We start from the raw sequence: 19,167 nt of genomic DNA on the forward strand, positions 1-19,167 counted from the left end.
GGCCGGTGAGAAAAAAAACTGCTAAAAATTAGATGGGCAACCAATATATTTGGGTCTACGTAGCTTCTACTTCAGCCTGCTCGGGACTCCGGGCTGGCTGCAAAAAACCTTCAACTTGATCGGTGTAATTGTGTCAGAAATGAAAACACCGACATTTCTTCGCTAAAATAACACCGCAGCGGTATTTCTCAAACAACCTTACAGCCATAATAGGAAACATTTCCAAATGTCACCTCCACTCACATATCCCTTTTTTGCCCCTGCAAGGACACCGCGGATAATAATGCTGCTGCTGCATCCCCAGATATATCCCCCTCCTCCCCTCTCCAGTCTGCAAACTGTACCTCGCCACGACGGCACTGGTATGCAGACAGCGCTGATAATGACATTCACTGTCTGCACTACAGTCTGGGCTGTAGGGAAGGCACCGAGGTCCGGCGCTACGCACACACCGCCTCAGTGAGGACACCGTGGAGTTTACAACCGCAGAGTTCCCCGTATGTTTAAAAACACAGGTAGCCCGTTACCCCCAACGGTCAAAGAAAACATTAAATGGTACGCATTTGTATGTCAGCTTATTTTAAATTAATTCAATGTCTTGACATATCAGGGGAAACGTAAATATTATGCGCATTGGCCTGGAAATCTATTAAGAATTATTTATTATTATTTCAACGTTACATTCTAACCTTAACTGTGGTAACGTTAGCTAGCTTAGCTCCCCCAGCTTACCCCGGCTATAAAGCGGTCTAATCAGAATAGCGGGGGTATGAAGCAGGCTAACACGGCTCTCAAGAGCACAGACAGGCTAACTTCACCTGGTTCACCCCACCAGCAACGAGAGCGATAATAAAACCGACCAGCAAACACACACTGTGATAAAAAGCAGAGTGGGTCGCGACTGAGAGGGACAGGACAACCCACCTTATTATTAAGGCCGTTATAGTAAGCAACAAGACGGGACTTAAAGCGCTAACATTACAGCAGGCTAACCCCCAGAAAGAGAGCGATACAGCAGGCTAACTAACCCTTAGCTCCCCGCTCTAGCTCTGGATCATCGGCTGAACACAGGAATTTAAACTCAACCGTTAACCGTTGGGATCCGTTACCCCCAATGTCTAAATACTGTTTGAAAACACATCCTAAAATATCCATGTTTTGTATTTAATTGAGTGAAAACTTGCCTGAAAACGCAGCGCGGTGACGGCCGTCCTCTCTCCAGCGGGGTCTTCTCGGTACTGGAAAAGCCTGGCGGACCGTCAACAAGATGCAGCGAGAGGCTCCACTACAGCCCGCAACGTCACACTGCACACAGGCGGGGAGGCGGAGACGTCACCCGGCTGACGGAAACTATGCGGGGGTGTCTCTCGTCTGTCTGTCTGTCTGTCTAACTGTCTGACTACTGCACAGCCTGGGAGATTTTATTTGTCTTAAGAAGAGAAAGGAGACAATAAATATGCTTATATGTTTCTGTCCCTTTAGTAGATTGTTATAAGAGAGTATTTTTAATCTATTCTGTATATTTTATAGTGTGTATTCCAGTGGGGTAAAGTAACTAAGTACGTTTACTCAAGTACTGTATTACTTGAGGGACAAGGAGTATGCCCTCTGTATGTATTTACCTTGGAGATTTTGATTATGATGTGATATATAATCAAAACCTAAATAAGACCTGAGTAACACCTGAAAAAATGTGTCATTTGTATTCTATTTTTAAGAAACTTCTATCTATCTATCTATCTATCTATCTATCCATGTTACATTTCTGTGGACTAGAAAATTAGATTGTGTATTGTGTATGTAGAAACCTAATATGATATTTATATTATGCTGTATTAGCCTGTATATCACAAAACTATTTATGTTTTTTCACATTTTATTACAATCTAATGTGAGGTATATTACACAAACTTTGGCATCATTAAATGTTTTTGGAACCTGTATCTGCTTTTACTTTTTGTATACGAACAGATGTAGTGTAAACAATTATTCATGTTCCTTTGCCTTTCATCTTGTTACAGGTCACCTGTATTGGCACGTCCTTGTCTTGCATGATTTGACATGACAATAAGCTTTATCTCTGTCTCTGGTTTGCTTTCCATCACGTTTGTGAAAAGGAGAGGATAAGAGAGGGCAAACTCACCCTGGCAAAAGGGGTGGCTTCTTCTCCCACACCTCCCCCGCACACCCCTCACTCCTTTTATGAACCTATCCTCTGCAAAGGGTCAAGAGGTCATTCAGGCAGTCTATTGTCCTTTTAGCCACGATGTGAGTTAATGAAATCTGAGCATGAGAGGAGGTCAGGAATTAGATTTGATGAATTATAGCTAATTACTTGAAGTAGTGGAGTTCCCACTTGTGCGTTTACACACTATCATGTATTACTCCTGTACTTGGCTTGGATCTTTAAGTGTTATCATGCTATGTCTACATGAGCTGGGGTTTTTTGGCTGGCTGACTGACCCACAGTCTGATGTCACACGTCTATGAGAGCAGAGCGGCTTGATAAAGCTTTGATAAACAACACCGTTGGCCGTTTCGCTGCAGCCTCTCTTTGACAGCAAGGTCAGCAGTTGTATTGTGAGAGCAGATGTGCGTACACCCTGTCCAGCCCCAGAGAACAACAAGAGGGACATTGATTTTCCTGTAATAACATCACTCTGTGTACTGCGGGGAGTAAATTAATCTCATATGCCATATTGGGACCAACACTGATTGTTCATTAAAGCAAAAAGCTGAAGGATGAGGTTGTGAAAGATTCACAGACAGACTCTCACATTGATAAGCTTCTCCATTAGCGAAGACTCTGTCCAACTGTTATTGGACTTAGTACTAAGTGGACCCCGGGGGCACCTCAGTCGTTTTCATACATCCTGTCTGGGAATCAATGGGGGATATTGAAATATGTCCCGAGTTGTTCCTTGGTTGTGTTTGTAATTTGCGGTAATGATGCTCGTTTGAAGTGCTGGTCTGAGGTCAGACAACTGCACCTCAGAGTCAGGTTTCATAAACTAGCAGTCCAGTGTATTATTGAACCAGGGTGTGAACTCATACTGAGGAAGACCAAGATTTGGGGTCAAAACATCATGTACACATTGAATTAAAGAAGAACTAAGATTGAGATAGCAGTGTTTTTGTCCCTTTTTTCAGCTAAACCTTGAAATGTATTTCTCATTACATAAATTGACGAACATTAGATTCATGTTTTCTTAACATCTATGTGAAAATGGTCAAAACAAATACATTTTACAATGAAGCGTCCCCGGTTAATTATTTAAATTAGGACACATCTCTTTTTAATTTTGAAATATGCACATTTTTATATTTGTTTACTCTGAAATAAGACTTTTTATGGAAGCAGAGTCCAAAATCTCAAAATCAGCGTGCATCAATACACTGTTTGTAACCAAAGTTTCTCGCGTGTTTCTCTCTCCTGTTCTAATCAATGTATGTTGCAGCAGCAATGCTCCTTCATTATTCTACTGGTAAATCCCATTCAATCATGTACAGCTTTATGTGTTTCTGAAATGTTGGTCATGATGTATAACCTCAAGTGCATCCTAATGATGTTTTTATATCTCGAGATGCCTCCACTATATCATCACAATCACTTCAGTAGAACGCACCAGTTTAAAGCCACCTAGCAGGAAGGTTGGGACAAGTGTACCTACCTACGGAGGCTGAACAACAACTCATTACCTCGGTGCTACAAACAAGAGCCCCAGTAAATGTAGTGTGAAAGCACGGAGACCGTGCCAAGTACACGATCCACCTTAAACTGCAGTGTGTGTTTTACTAAGGGATTGCATTTAGCACAGAGTATGATTCTTCTGCTGCCTAATTAATCCCTCCAGGGACGGAATAAAACACCCAACAAGATAAGAGCAATTAAAACAGGATGTTTTTTCAGATCCTCCTCCATTTTAACATCATTAATTATACAAGGTTAGTCTTCCCTGTGTCTTCCACCGGGTGATGTGGAGCCACAGAGCCTGGGGAGGTGAGCCCCCCCCCCCCCCCCCCCAGTTCTCCACCGGAGAGGGCACAAGAACAATGTCAAACACACCATCATGGGAATACAGAATTATGCAAAGACATTTATCCTCGTCCTGCGTGCGGCAATTCTGTATATTTCTCGTGTCGCAGTACAAGTGCAGTCATTTTCCACGAAATCTGGCTCAATTGAGACAAGATTACAATTGTTATAGTGGAAAAGTGGAGCAGGATGTGTAATAAGCCTCACAATGGGTTTCTATCCACCATTGTGCGACTTATTGCAGCACACAAATCAATCCGTTTTATTATTTCTGACACATCATCATTTCCACGACCCTTTTTCTTTCACCTCTCAGCGCTCAGCACTGTGTGTGGGGGGGAAGGGGGAGAGCAATGGTGTCAATGACCTTTTCACCCCCGGGTACACCGAGGGCCTTCTAAAGACGGGCGGTCACGTGAGCAGTGCAGACATGCAGCTGGAATGGAAAAGCTGAAGCTTAACGACTCAAGCTTAATTCCTCTCTCCAGACGCCCAGGAGGGTCTGAGGCTCAGGTCTGGTCTCGGCAGTAAAACCCTCACAAGGTGGTGTGAGTTTGTGCAAATAGGAATAATCTCCAGAGTGCAGTGCGCTATTTGTTCTCCAAACCAGTTCACTTTTGAGAGGGACTGAGTCAGTTCGATTTACAGGTTTTCTTTATTTGCCAATCTTAAAAAGTAGGACCATTTAGACATTATTAACGTCAGACTGAAATAAGTCATCTATTAGATTGATTTTTATGAAAATGTGTGCAAATATTCAATACGCTACTGACTTTTCCAGTAGCACCAACATGAGGTAGACATTTTTATTAAAACTATTGCATGCAGTGCCATAAAATAGACATATTCATGGTGACAAAAAAAGAATCCTATTTAATTAGGTGATCCTCATCACTGGTGTCACCTCACATTTTAAGTTGAACATGTCTGTCTTTATGTGTTAAAACACATCTTTTGGAGTTTACTTTGCATCTTCTTTGTACTGCAACTTTCACACATGACTTGGATCATTTTTGTATATTTCTGCCCACATTTTTTTCTTCTAAAACTTGGATACTTTGTACATATTATTATTGTAACTTTCTTCTATTCTATAGTTATCTGATGCACCAAAGAAATTCCACTGTATATAAGAACATACTTCATAAAAAAACAAAACGCTGCAGCTAATTATTCTTTACTTTGGTAAACAAACATGCACTTAAAAGGATCTCTACCATGAAGTTCCCAAAATAAATAGGAAACCAGATACTTAAGTGCTTTCTACACCTGCAAGTTATTTTAAATGTTTTTGTGTTTACATTCAAGGGGCACTTGATTCAGTATTGCTCTTGCATAATATTGCAAGAATTGAGAGACAGATTCAAATAGGATTGGTAAATATTGGAGCAGCAGAAGCTCAATTATCCTCAATTTTAGTCCATGGTATGACCCAAAAAACACTGATTCCTACATTTCCCACAATGCAACTCAAAAGAATAATAATATTCCACATGACGAGTAAATTGAGTTGAGAAAATCAGCGGAGCTACACTCAAGATAAATGACAGACGCACACAGACACGAGCACGTATTAACACAAGGAGAGAAATAAAAATGTTTATTTTACCATCTTTGTTTTTTCTTTGCACACTAACAATAAACAGGACCAGAGTCTTGGGTGGTAAACAACCCCAAAAACACAACAAAATGTGTTTCCGTTGGGTTCACCCAGCAACATTTTGGAATCAATGTAGTGATACAAAAAAAATTCAAAATTAAAATCGGATTCACAAAAAAAAAAAGTAACCAAAAAAGCTAAAGTAACTTTTGTAACAGATGAACGAGTCCCTCAGAGAGAAGAAGAGTCTGGAGGTCCATCATGCACCGTCACCGAGTGTCGTTACAGTTGGGGGGGTTGTAGTGTAAGGTTTTACAGAGAAGCTCTACAGAACTATATTGCCTCAAAGCAGTTTTACAAAATGGGTAATGGGAGATAAAATGGAGCAGAGCGGATGCAGTTTACAGTAAGCGCTGCGTTGTGGCTTTCTGACCGAGCTCTCGTTTCAACAATCATTTAAAATCTTGATTTACAACAAAAGACAGACATGGAATGGAGAAAGTACAAAAAAAGATGACAGACCATACGTTTCAGAAAGGCATAGTATTAAAAATGAACACAACAAATATCTGAATATATAAATTCTATGACTTGGGACAGCACATTATGTATACCGTCCCTTCTTTATTCGTACCAGCAAGACATTTTTCAGAAAAATGCTTTTTTTTTGGTCCTCTGTGAATGTACATGTAATGGATGGTCTGCACAGCAAAATGTAACCTGTGCTCCAGCGTTCAGGTATGATGTGCTTCTCTTCCAGCCCATTTCCCTGCATAGCGAGCTCTTTCATTCACAGTTTGAGAGCGTTAACTCATTGTTAGCGTTGTTGGATGCTGCTGTATACGTTCCTTCATTCTGGGGAGAAGGGACTTGAAGCAGAGCCTTCTGCTTTCCAGATGTCGTGTATTCAACAAAGCCTGAACCCTTTTTGGCTCCGTTACTCAGGCAGGACATGTCACACATTAGAACAACATATATAATGATGTTGTTGAATAAAACATGAGAAAAATATATATATTTCTATCTTTTTGTGTTTTCTTTAAAAGGCTAGTGTTATGATATGTTTTCCTCTACAGAACGGATGTTGTGACGAAGCTGAATCCAGAACGACTTGATGATGATGATAGGTGTCAGCTTTGTCCGCCAGTGGCTTGAAGCTAAAAAGGCCTTGTCTAACATTTATAGTAGATTCATATATGTACAAATAAAATATGCAGGAAACACCCCACCAGCTTGAAGGAGAGGATGTTCAGTTCATCTGTCGGGGGTTTAGCCTCACCCCGCCCCCGACGTACAGCGACCTTGGAAGAACTTTGTAGCCTCGCCAGCTACCGATAAAGAGGCCCCGATGAGAAAATCGATATCAGTGCAGATTTACATGATATAAAAATAATTAAGAAGGTAGACTTAAGGGCAAGTGGTTATAAATGGCAGAGTGTGAGACTGGTTTTGGCAAATAAGCGTTCTGCTGTGCATGTGCGGCCCTCCAACAGGAGGATGATTTCGCCGGTTGTCTCGTAACCATGCAGCCTGAAGTGAAGACACTGAGACGCCACGTAACACGTGCATGAGTGTGTGTGTGTGTGAGAGAGTGTGTGTGTGGGTGGTGTGTGTGAGCACAGACGTTGCGGCCCTGTCACACACACTCCTCCGCCGACATCAGGAGTGGGTTGATGTATTCGAATCCTTCAAACTCAGACTGGTCAATCTTCTTAACCACATCACTACAATGAAGACAAAAGGAAACGGTATTATTTTTAAGCTGAATTCATTTCTGTTGGACTTAGAATTATAATTTTTTCAAGATAACTTCACATGTTTTTATATTATAAAATATTCCTCTTCAAACCATATTATGTAGAACGTATCCTTACATCATCAAATATGACAACAGATATTCAAAGGTTCATTTGTAAACCACACAATAACCTTTCTAAAAAATGTACATTCAGTAAAGTCTTGCTTGTAAAAAGATAAAAAGATAAATGGGGACTCACTCGTCGTCAGGCGTGAGCTGGATGGGCTCGTTTGTGAACTGAGCGTCGAAGTTATCCAGTCCGAACTCTCCTGATATGTTGGGCTTGAAAGGCGGGACCACCTGCTTCTGCTCCAGCTGGAACAACAACACAGGGACAGGTGAAAACACATCCAGCTTATCCTCTACTGACATTAATGCAGTCAACACGTCAATATTTAAACTGAAGGGAAATATCGGCAATCGACAATTCATGCTCAAGTATTTGGATTATTGATTAACAATTTTAGTTAATAGCCAATTAAAATGACAAACTTTCTCGGGCTTCTCAAAAGTATTGGTTTGCTGCTTTTTCATTGTCAGAACTTCTAATCATTCAAACATCTTTGGATGAATCCCAAAAGGCAACAGCTAGTTTACTAATCGATTATCCCATAGACAAATCAATTGCCTACAATTTTGATAATATATTATCTTCAAAGTAACATTTCAAACAAAATGTTCAGGAAATGCAGCTTTCAGCGTCTCAAATAATGATATTTTCCGTTTTCCTCCGTTTTATATAATAAACTATATCTTTTGGTTTTGGACTGAAGGAACAAGACATTTAAAGACTTTTAGAAACTTTCCATTAGTTAATACTACAGCAGAGAATTCATTGTTCCATTTAAAACAGTGACTTCAACTTTGATGACGCACTTGTAATCCTCCGATTTCAGATTTCGCAGTGAAGAGGTAACCATCATCTGGCTCTCAATTCTTACACGTCTGTAGGAATGCTCCCCCTGCAGGCGAATAGCTGCACTGCAGGGGACGGTAGAGTGTGTGTGTGTGTGTGTGTGTGTGTGTGTGTGTGTGTGTGTGTGTGTGTGTGTGTGTGTGTGTGTGTGTGTGTGTGTGTGTGTGTGTGTGTGTGTGTGTGTGTGTGTGTGTGTGTGTGTGTGTGTGTGTGTGATGGGGTGGGAGGGGTGTAAGCTGACACTCCAGACACTCCGACCGACTGCTCCAGACCAAAACAGGGAGGAAATAGGTCACGGTGAACTCTGTCTGTCTGCACCACTGCATGTCTGTCTGCATGTCGGTCTGGCCATTCATGAAGGTAACCCCATCATGCTTTTTGGCAATGTCTATATACATGCACATATACATGCACATATACATAGATACATATATACAAGGATATGAAGAACTTTGACATTAGTTTTAGTTAGGAACTGAATCATAAAGTTACCAGTTCAATTGAGTTCATCAAAAAAAAAGTTCCCTTCTTTTAAATACTACAGTAATAATCATGATTATACATTTAGTATGAAATGTAAAATGCTGCCGCCACCAACAAATACAATGTTTGTGTTGTTACAGGAGCTTTTTGGAGCTTTGTTACATTTTAGGTTTTACCTGTATGCAACTGGCAAAAAGATTTCTGTATTACAAAAAATGGAAGGTGAACCATGTTTATTGTTGTCACTCAGTGATCTGTCTCTTCTCCATCTCTGACCTCCCCTCTTGTTCTATCTGCTGTTTTCCTCTCAGTCCTCCAACAGTCTGTCTATCTGCTGCTTTTCACAAGGACCTGAGTCTCTGCCAGAGGTAACAACCCTCAGCTCTGAGCGCTCTACGCCTGCAGGGCAGCAGATAGAGAGAGGGAAAGTCACCCGATGCACTTAGATTTGACCTTCTGCGTCTGGTGGCAACTTTCTGTTTATCTCCTCTGTGCGATCGATTTATGGATTGATTTGAACCTTTTGGCACCCGGCATGCTCCAGTTCTGTTTTCCTTCATTAGAAGTTAGGATTAAAATCGTGACACAGTCTTGTGCCACACTATGAACATTGTTTTCATTTTTAAGTTTACGATCATTTTGGCTGTGTTAATACATGGGGCTTACATGGGGCTTACTTGGGACTTACATGGTGGCGAGGGTGTGAGGTTCTCCCCCAAAATAACGGAAGTTCAACCTCAGAAGTCTAACAAATTGTTTAGCCAAAATATAGATACTTAGATGTTACCCAAGAAATTCATTACATTTAATAGTTTTTACTATTTTTCTACTAGGTTGGTCAAAAACATGCTTTCTTCCTGCAAAAATGAAAATGCCTCAAAATCTGTGTTGTTGACATCCCAGACTGACATTTTTGTTTTGTTTTATGATAAACTGGTTAAAAAAAATTAATAAATACCTAGTTATGATCATGAGTGATGTTAATTGTAAAAATAAATTTACATATAATTCTGGCAGTTTTTCGGTCGCAGACTTTTTTGTGTTTGAGATCGTCAAAGCAGCTTTCTCAAAGTGCGGTACAAGGGTTAAGGTGACGAAGGATGCAATTCAAGAAAAGTCAAATGGAGAGAAACATGGAGAGGATCAAAGTGAGTGACTCACAAGGTCCCAGTCGACGTTTCGGAAGAATGGATGGCCCATGATGTCAGCGAAGCCCGTCTGAGGGTGGCAGCCCAGACGCTCCTTTGGATCCTGTGGGAGTGAGAGCGAAGGGAGGGTGAGAGACATCTCGAGGAAGACGGTGGAGGAGACAGACAGAAAGTCATCCGACGGGCAAGAAGGTGATGAGGGTGAGAAATTGCAAGAAAGGACGAGTGGTTTAGGTGAGGGGGAAAGTATTAAGGAGAGGTAAAAAGGTGAGCCACATTGAGACTCAGAAGGACGGGAGTGGAGAGAAGGAGGATACGAGAGGGTGAGAGATGGCGGCTGACTCCCACTAAAGACATCATAATGTCATTCCCACAGGCCAGAGACACTGTTTTGATTAATCCAGGCCTGTCTGACCCCTTCTTACCTTGTTGAGGAATCCCTTGAGGACGCTGGCGGCTTTGACAGACAACGAGCGCGGGATTCTGATCTGTTTTTCCAATATTACTGCAGGAGGTGAGGGGAAAAGAGGGAGAGGGGTGAGACAGGTGGTCTCTTGAGGCTAAAATGACAGCAAAGGGCACCGACACAGCTGCAGTTATGAGAACAGAAAACCTTTCAATGAAGTGTCAATGGCTTTTGATGAAACTGTCTTGAAATATGGCTTCAACTCCCTTCCATCCAACACATGCCTGGCAGTTATGAGAAAACACTGACAATTTTTTAAAGAGTATTTACAATGAAATCACAACATGCATTCACACATTCCTCCGTAACAGATGGCGTGTGCCTGGCTCTGGGAGAAGCGGCCATTGGAAAGGTGTCAACAAAAAGGTGTGACATGTTCCCACTGTGCAATGTGTGTGTGTGTGTGTGTGTGTGTGTGTGTGTGTGTGTGTGTGTGTGTGTGTGTGTGTGTGTTACCTTGGAAGAGGTAGTCTTCTGTGTTCTGGTCTGGGTTGTCAGAGCTGCCGACGATGTCGAAGGGCGACCGGCCCGCCATCATCTCAAACATCAGCACGCCCAGCGCCCACCAGTCCACACTGAACCCTGAACACACACACATTATATTTTACAAATCATATTTATGACAAGGTGGCAACATAAGTGGTGTCTCCATCTCATGGTACGGCTCTGCTCAAATTACTTTTGGTACCAGGGGCTTCCATCTATTTTTCTCTCCCACTGGGGATAGTGTAGGAGGGAAGATCAGATGATAGCAATAGCAAATACAGTCCGTCAGTGAAAGAAATGGACATTATATCATTAAAAAAAACATTATTTTCAAGGTCATCTGGGGTTAACCTATTGATTTAATGCTGCACAACTACAACTCAAAGATGTGGGATGACCTAAAGTCAGGTGAGACAGAAACAGTCATTTTGAATGGCAGCCTAATTCATCTGAAAAATAGACGAGTATTACAATATTTAAATGTTTAAGAAAGGAGAGAAACATTTCTGATAACGAGAGGGCGTCAGAGCTTAATGACTGAACTGGAGCATTTAGAAACCGTTCGTAATGATTCAGTTGTTGCGGTTTCTTGGATATAACTCATCCAGGAAGAATGGACTCTTTGTGTGCGTCTTGTATATTGTTGTTGCACTCAATACATCAGTGTTAAAGTGCTTTTAATTGGTCTCTGGCTTTGCAGGCAGGGCTCATACAAAGCCAGTAGCACATGTGTAATTCAATTATAAGCAGTTCTGATGATGGTACATGTGTCATTCATATTACTGCAACCCTTTTTCACACAGAGGTGCACTTGTTGTTTTTCTTGTCATTTCTTGGCATTGTTAACAATGGCTTTGTTCTATTGTACTTTTTCACAGAGCTTCACTAGCAAAACACTGCACCTGTAGCAGTGGATCATATTGCTTATATGATGCCTCTTCTGGTAACCAGGGAGATTGATTTTCTATTTTTACTGTATGTATTTATAGATAGTTTTTAATGCAGCACTCAGTCATGAAGACTAGATCTAACCTCTGTTCTTAATGGCTGTCACACACTTTCATGATTCATTCATACATGTCGGTCATCTTTAACCACATCGTTTTGACCAATACACTCTAAATAACGAGTATAAATAAAGCAGCATTCATTTAAAAGATCCCACAATTCCTTCGGTAATTCATTTGTTGCCTTTTCAAATCTATTTCAAGTGTTTTAGCTTTTATTTTTGTTTCTTTTGCGCATGTGTAGCTGCACTTTTCACATTATTGAGGGGTCTATTTAAGTGTAATCTTTTCTTGTTTTTATGGTATGTTTACTGATTTAGAAGATTACCTTTCAAGAAGTTGCACCATTGTAGCATCCATAATGGCGACAGAGATTAGCAGCCCACCGATATTACAGTATAATGCCCCCTTTATTGCATCATAGTAATGAAAAGGATGGCATTGCTGGTAAGTGCCGGTGAGTTGTAATGCTTACCGTAATCCTCTCCTCTGAGGATTTCGGGGGCGATGTAATTGGGGGTACCGCAGAAAGTGCTCGTTGTATCGCCTGGCCTCAAGCCCTCCTGCAAAACCAAAAAGATCATCAGCTCCAGGATCCTCTCGAGGGCGGTAAACCGACACACTCTGTACGTGCTTTTATCCAAAGTGCATTGTGGGATGCAATTCACACCTTGCACATGCCGTAGTCTGTGAGTTTGATGTGTCCCTCAGAGTCCAGCAGCACGTTGTCCAGCTTCAGATCTCTGTAGATGATTCCTCGCTCATGAAGGTAGTTGAGCGCCAGACTGATCTCTGCTGAGTAGAATCTGTAAGAGAGATGTATTCAGTATTCAGTATTCATTATTACGACAAACATCAAATCAATGTTATTTATTTTAAAGAGATGCAAGGAAAGAAAAACTCTACCTGGCGTGTTCTTCTGGAAGTTTTCTTTGTCTCTGCATGTGGAACATGAGATCTCCACCGTTCACATATTCAATAACAAAGAACAGTCTGCAAAAAGAAACAAGTGTTATTGTAAATATATATATATATATATATATAACACACATTGTTCCTCCAACTTTAGAAGAGATCTGATCATCTCACTTGAGATTCCTTGGACCAAAGGATTTTTTGAAGTTGTAAAGTGTATTGTGGTGAACTTCTGTGACAGTTGTTGGGCTGTTTGCTTGTTGTCTGTCAGCTCTCAATCAAGTCTAACTAAACCTCACCAGTGAAGCAGTGTTTTAATGTTACACACTGATAAATTATAAATATAGAAGCTTTTTTTGTTTTCAAATTGTAACTGTGTCACTTGTTTAGTCATTAATATGAACTGTTGTAAAGAAATACCCATGATCTGAAAGTAAGTTCAGGTGTGTAACCACAGTGGGGATCTTCCTGTGACCACACTCTGGCACTGACCTTTACAAAATGTGAATTTACCTTAAACAGACCTCAACCACAGCAGCAGGGGAGGATATGCCGAAATGCGTCATTTTCAAACACTCATATTTACCGTTTTGTGACGCACTGACAAACAACTGACAGGGTGTCTTAACTTATTGTTGTGTGTAACCTTAAATCAACCTGTTGAGATTAGGAATCTGTTTTCAATAGAGACCTGGCGAGCAGACAGCAGCATCATAGAGGCAGACAGAACACAGAGAAAACCTTTAAAAGCAACCCAAAATCAAGCTTCGAGAACTCATGTTTCAAAAGAAAACAATTGAAAGAGTCAGTTTCGTAACTAGGTTCATTAAAAAAAATGGACATCTTAAAAACCTGCCATTATAAGCATTTACATTTTGTAACATTTTCTATGCTGTGGGAACCAGCGGTCACCTGGCGAAGTCTGCGTGAACAACTTTTTCAAGAATATAACAAATAAAACCATCAAAAGCCGATTACTTTGACAAATTCCTGCAAGTTTGGATTAAAAACAACTTTCATCTGTGAGTCTGATAAGTTAGTTTTAAATCTTAGTCATGGTTTTATAGTTTATTTATGTTTTCCCATTAGGAAGAAATCATTCTGATTACACTCTAGACATTGTACTTGTTCAGCCCTGGGATTGTTATGTTGAAAAAACCCCAATCAAGACCATGTTTAAAAGAGAAATACATTCTTGATTGAGATGCTCTCACCTGCTTTCCGTCTGAAAACAGGAGTGGAGGCCGACCAGGAAGGGATGATTAGAGGCCTGCTCGAAAACGTGCTTTTCTGTTTGGACCCAGTCGATGTCCTGAAGGAGAAACACACACAGAGACACACCCGGGGAGTAAATCAGAGATCATTCGGACAAAGTACCCTTGAACTTGCAGATAGAGACCGGGGTGGGCATCGGTGAGATAAAGGGCTGAGGCAGTAGAAGCAGAAGCAAGTCTCTATCGATGGCCGTGTGTGTGTGTGTGTGTGTGTGTGTGTGTGTGTGTGTGTGTGTGTGTGTGTGTGTGTGTGTGTGTGTGTGTGTGTGTGTGTGTGTGTGTGTGTGTGTGTGTGTGTGTGTGTGGACACGGATGAGGCTCACACTGACAGAGCAGGGCTGGCAGAACACTTGAGCATTGATCGAAAGGCACTTGTCAGTTTGTCAATCACGCTAAGTGCGTCTAATCAAGGCTAACTACTCCCACTGCCTCTGGCTGTGCCGCTACATGTGTTCCTCCAGATCAATTTCTGATGACATGATGGTTCATCTACACCTTCTTAGAGGCGTCCAAGAGGTCTGTCATCAACACTCAAAGTGCTTCAGACAAGAGACACAAGGCTGGCGTTCAATCACATGAGGCGATGTTGGTTGTGCGATGACTAACAGCGATCATTGATCGGGCTAATTGCATTAAGTAAACATGGCAGCGACAGAAGATTGATGCCTTCACTGTTAACTAACCGTCTCACTTCTCAAAAGATGAGGTGTTGTCTTAAAGGGACAGTTACGCTTTGAGATATTGTTCATGTTTCCTTTGTTAGTAGATATACAACTTCTCAAAAAAGACTTCTGGTTTAACTTAATCACAGAAATGTTTTTTATTAAGTCACTTGTTGCACTATTAACAAATAAGTACGATTACATGAAATGCTTGGAGCCGAAGTGATTAATTGATTAATTGATAAGTAGATGAAAGAATATGAATGATGCCAGCCTCTTCAGGTGAGGATGTGCTGCTTTTCGATGTTACATATGAATATGTTTAGATTCTGCCTGTTGCTCGGAGAAAAAACAAGACCATTGAAGGTGGTAACCATGGTAACACATTTTTGATAAAGACATCTCGGTTGAAAAGATAATAATAAATAATCACATATGTTAACACTTCTTTGTAACATGTATTAACCCTGTAGAGTTCCATCCTGTAAATATTGCTTTCCACAGTTGTTTTTGAGCCCGTGGTGAAGAGAATTCACAAGTTGGAACTGTTAATTCATACATCCGTGGTTTAAGTTATGGTTTAGAGCTTTAGGCCATGTTCAGGTAAGTCAGTCTTGTTAACGACCGTGTCACTTAGTTAGCACGTGTTGTAAACCTCACCAGCTTTTTTCTCTTTGTAGATGCCTGTAGTGTGAGAAAGAGGCAACATATGATATCTACAAGAGACTGAGAATCAACAAGGGATTTGTTGACGGAGGAACCCTCACTGGAAACCTATCCCTGAATAACAAAAAATAAAACCTCCTTAAAGAAGAAACTATATAATATCCCTATTGGGTCTGGAAATGAAGTACTCTGATGTTATATTAATGTTGTGGTATTTTCCTGATCACATTGAATATAGTCTTTGGGCCCAAACCACCATTTCAGTGTGTTGGAGTGGACTTCACTTTGATGTCGCGTCAAACATCAGCGTTGTTTACCTCGTCGTCATTGACCAGCTCCTTCTTCACCACCTTCATGGCGTAGATGCGCTCCGTCTTCTTCAGCTGCACCAGCAGCACCTTGGCGTAGCTTCCTCTGCCGATCACCCTGAGCAGGTCGAAGTCGGCCAGCCCCAGACTGGAAGGCGATTTCCCCGTGTCTCTACTACTCCTCGCCTGGGGGGCAGTTCACAGAGAGAGAGTCACACAAACGCGTATGTGATAAACACAACAAGTCAACTATGCGACAAATCAGCTCCGCTCTCAACACAATTGTATTTTCTGACAAACTATCAATATGTGGTCATTTGTTTTGAGCATGAAGGTGATTTCCTTTGGGTGGTTTGTAAATTAAGATCTAAAAGCACCACATTTAAAAAAAGTCAATCTAAGTAATGACTTTCCTGTCTGTATTAACCACCATTGCACTGCCTCCATCAGATTAAGCGATCATTTATATTACTCCTTCTCCTCTGTAAACCCGATTACCACCTTCACCATTTCCTCAGCTATCATCTCTCCTGTAATATGCTGTAGTGAAGCGTATCCACTGCCTATTCATCTCACCTCCCCACACGTGACAACCCCCAGAGTCAGACATGGAGCCGTAGATAAGATCATTTGGCTTGTACTATATTATCTCCGTCCATCAGAGTCCAACTCGATCCATTTCTTTCCCCCCCATCTACAGCTCCGTTCAACAAACCCCCAAACTACATCCCTGGCCATTAATCAGCCTTGGGTGTTAAGAGCTGTGATAAAAGGTTACTTTATTAGCTCCACCAAAGGAAATCAATACCCCAGCGCTGCGAGTGTGCCTATGTCTGCATGCTCTCTATGTCACACATGCACAGCAGGTGGAAGAAGATTCACCCAGATGTACACAATGGCAAAATAAGCAAAAAACCTGCTTCCAATTACAGGTGATGTTATTCTTCCTTCCCCTCTGCTCAATGAAACAGTGGTGGATGCTCACTCTAAATATACACACATATTTATCCAAAAGATTTCTCACGCTCACCTCTTTCTCTTCTCCATCGTAAGTCAAGCTTTCTCTGGAGTCTTTATTCTGAGGGCCTGAGAGAAGACGTGACAGACAGACAGAAGGAGAGGGGGAGGCAGGGGAGGAAAAGAAATGTAGCAGAGATGAGAGGAGTGAAAGTAGGTGAGAGACAGTCACACGCTTTGTTCACAGCCATGCGGTCTGCTCTCTGCTCGGTTAGAACAGAAAATACCCTTTTCTTTCCACCCGTGTTTAACAGGATATTCAAAATCAGAGTATGTACAAAAATCTAAGTATCTACAAAAACAAGTACAATGCAGCTTTATTTTGTATTTCTTATCATTTTACTTCATAATAATTAACATGCATTTTAACTGTATAAATGTTTCTATGGTTGCATCCCAAACCTTCCCAGGTGGTCTGTGAGTATTTATAGATTTTAAACGGCCTCATTAACAGATGAGGATTTCAGCCTCAACCACCTGACCCGATTTAAGTCTGGAGATGTTGGTAAATCTCAAACGCAGCTGACCCACCGTGTACTCTGGGTGGTCGCTGCTACACTTAACGTTAATAATCTCTTGGGGTCAATTATATTATTATATTATATTCTACATTTGGGACAGGGCATGTCAAAAGCATATTCTTGGATATTCCAAAAAGGAATATTTTTCAATTATGGGAAGTGAGATTATGCTGGGATTATTACATGTTTAGGAGCATGTACACAGTGCATTTGGGATATGTGTCTCTATTGGGCTTTTTACTGTCGTTGTGTTCTCTTAATGGGATTCGTTGACAATAACAAACATTAAGATATTAGCAGCTTTAGGTTTTTAACAATGGCAGTCAAATTTGCAGACATTTAGTGAATTTGTGTCGAAAGAATGGCAAAGAGATTCAGAACTGAGAGTGACATTTAGTGTTTTGTGACCAGTTTGAGTGTCTCTTATGTGCTTCTTAACCAAAACTTTTAACTGTGTGCAATGCTATTTGAGAAGTGTGTGTGTGTGTGTGTTACCTGGCTGTTCACTTTGGTCTAATTGACTCGACGATTGTCCGGGCATGAGTGGATCCTAGACAACAACATGTGTCATTAAGTATAATCATCATTGGAAGACAGAATATCATCTTAAAGCATAAGTGTTGGATGGTAACGATCTTCTCACCTGGATCATCGGCCGGCCACACTCCACTGTGACCAGTTTATGGCACTTCTTGTGCACCAGCAGTTTGCAGTTGATGCATTTGTAGCCTTGCCTTCCCAGACCCCAGATCCGGTCTGTGCAGATGGCGCAGTGGGCTCGCTGCAGAGAGAAATCATCACAAACCCATTATACTCCAGGAGAGGCTACAGAGGCGCTGATGGCTTCTGGAAGATGAAGCCCTGCTGGCATACAATCAAATGATTCTGTGTCTCCACCATCCCTCTTCCTCCATCAATCAATACACAGACCAATTACTGGAGAGCGGTGGATGTCTCATTCTCCTATACTTACACCTACAGTCACTACGCTTATCTATTGTACGACTCATGACATTTCCCCGTGTTTGATTTTTATATCTGCTGTTGTAATTTATTGTCTTCTGTTTGCGATCGCAGTAATGTGTTTTTTTATTTGCATGTACAGCACTTTGGCTCAACAAAAAACCTTTTTTTAAATGTGCTATATAAATAAAACCTGATTTGATTGTGGTTAGTTTTTACAGGCACCACACCAGATATTTTTACCTTTACAATAATCCAACACTGAAATTGCAAAATGTGGGAAATTCCGCATCATGCCTCACCCTGTTGAAGCGCTTGGCCTGAAAGGCGTGACCGCTGGCGTAGTAAAGCTTCCTCCAGCGCCGCGCTCCACGCCGGTATATAGACTCTGTGAGAAGAGGAAAGAGGAGCGGACTACTTTAATCTCTACAGTACTCAAATTATTCATCTGAACCATCATTTTAAGTTTCAAAGATACAAAGGCTATATTCATTCATGTCTACAATGTACTCTGTCAAATAAAGGACAAAATGCCCCAAAAATATTTTTACAAAAAGGTGCCACTTTATATAAAAATGCAATCAATTAAGTTGCAAACACAACTTGTGGCCCTGTTTATCAAAATGCATACATACATGTTATGTACTGTAACTGTATACTAAAGACTTGTATGTGTAAATTCAGCATCAACTTTGATTTGAACAGTTTTCTGCTTTGAATGTAAATTCAGATGTTTAAAAAAAATGGCATTTTCTCACCTTACCATTGAGTTTAATGTGTGTATTTAATGTAGACACACACACATTTCTTATGCAGGATTTTCTTAAAGGGTTACAAATGGTGGTTCATAACCAAAGGATTGACATTTTTAGTTTTTAATAAACGTCACAAATTCTTTTTT

General features: G+C 41.0%; 2 protein-coding genes across 2 annotated transcripts in view; both read right to left on the reverse strand.

Moving 5' to 3' along the window:
* The window catches only part of skila (SKI-like proto-oncogene a), a 36,116-nt gene extending 34,768 nt beyond the window's left edge, over positions 1–1,348 (reverse strand). The window contains exon 1 of the mRNA XM_034105304.2: positions 1,185–1,348. The gene's annotated coding sequence lies outside the window, so the exon portion shown is untranslated. The remainder of the gene's footprint in view (positions 1–1,184) is intronic.
* Positions 1,349–5,621: 4,273 nt separating this feature from the next.
* prkci (protein kinase C, iota) overlaps positions 5,622–19,167 on the reverse strand; it is a 35,625-nt gene continuing 22,079 nt past the window's right edge. The window contains exons 5-18 of the mRNA XM_034104625.2: positions 18,569–18,654; positions 17,947–18,084; positions 17,799–17,853; positions 16,796–16,851; positions 15,775–15,951; positions 14,070–14,167; positions 12,847–12,933; positions 12,611–12,746; positions 12,416–12,503; positions 10,904–11,029; positions 10,407–10,486; positions 9,995–10,084; positions 7,634–7,749; positions 5,622–7,360 (exon numbers count right to left, since the gene is read on the reverse strand). Of these exons, the coding sequence (XP_033960516.1) occupies positions 7,273–7,360; positions 7,634–7,749; positions 9,995–10,084; positions 10,407–10,486; positions 10,904–11,029; positions 12,416–12,503; positions 12,611–12,746; positions 12,847–12,933; positions 14,070–14,167; positions 15,775–15,951; positions 16,796–16,851; positions 17,799–17,853; positions 17,947–18,084; positions 18,569–18,654 (1,421 nt within the window). The 3' untranslated portion in view covers positions 5,622–7,272. The remainder of the gene's footprint in view (positions 7,361–7,633; positions 7,750–9,994; positions 10,085–10,406; positions 10,487–10,903; positions 11,030–12,415; positions 12,504–12,610; positions 12,747–12,846; positions 12,934–14,069; positions 14,168–15,774; positions 15,952–16,795; positions 16,852–17,798; positions 17,854–17,946; positions 18,085–18,568; positions 18,655–19,167) is intronic.

Source organism: Pseudochaenichthys georgianus, chromosome 17 (genome assembly GCF_902827115.2).
Source record: "Pseudochaenichthys georgianus chromosome 17, fPseGeo1.2, whole genome shotgun sequence".
In the NCBI taxonomy this organism is placed as follows: Eukaryota; Metazoa; Chordata; class Actinopteri; order Perciformes; family Channichthyidae; genus Pseudochaenichthys; species Pseudochaenichthys georgianus.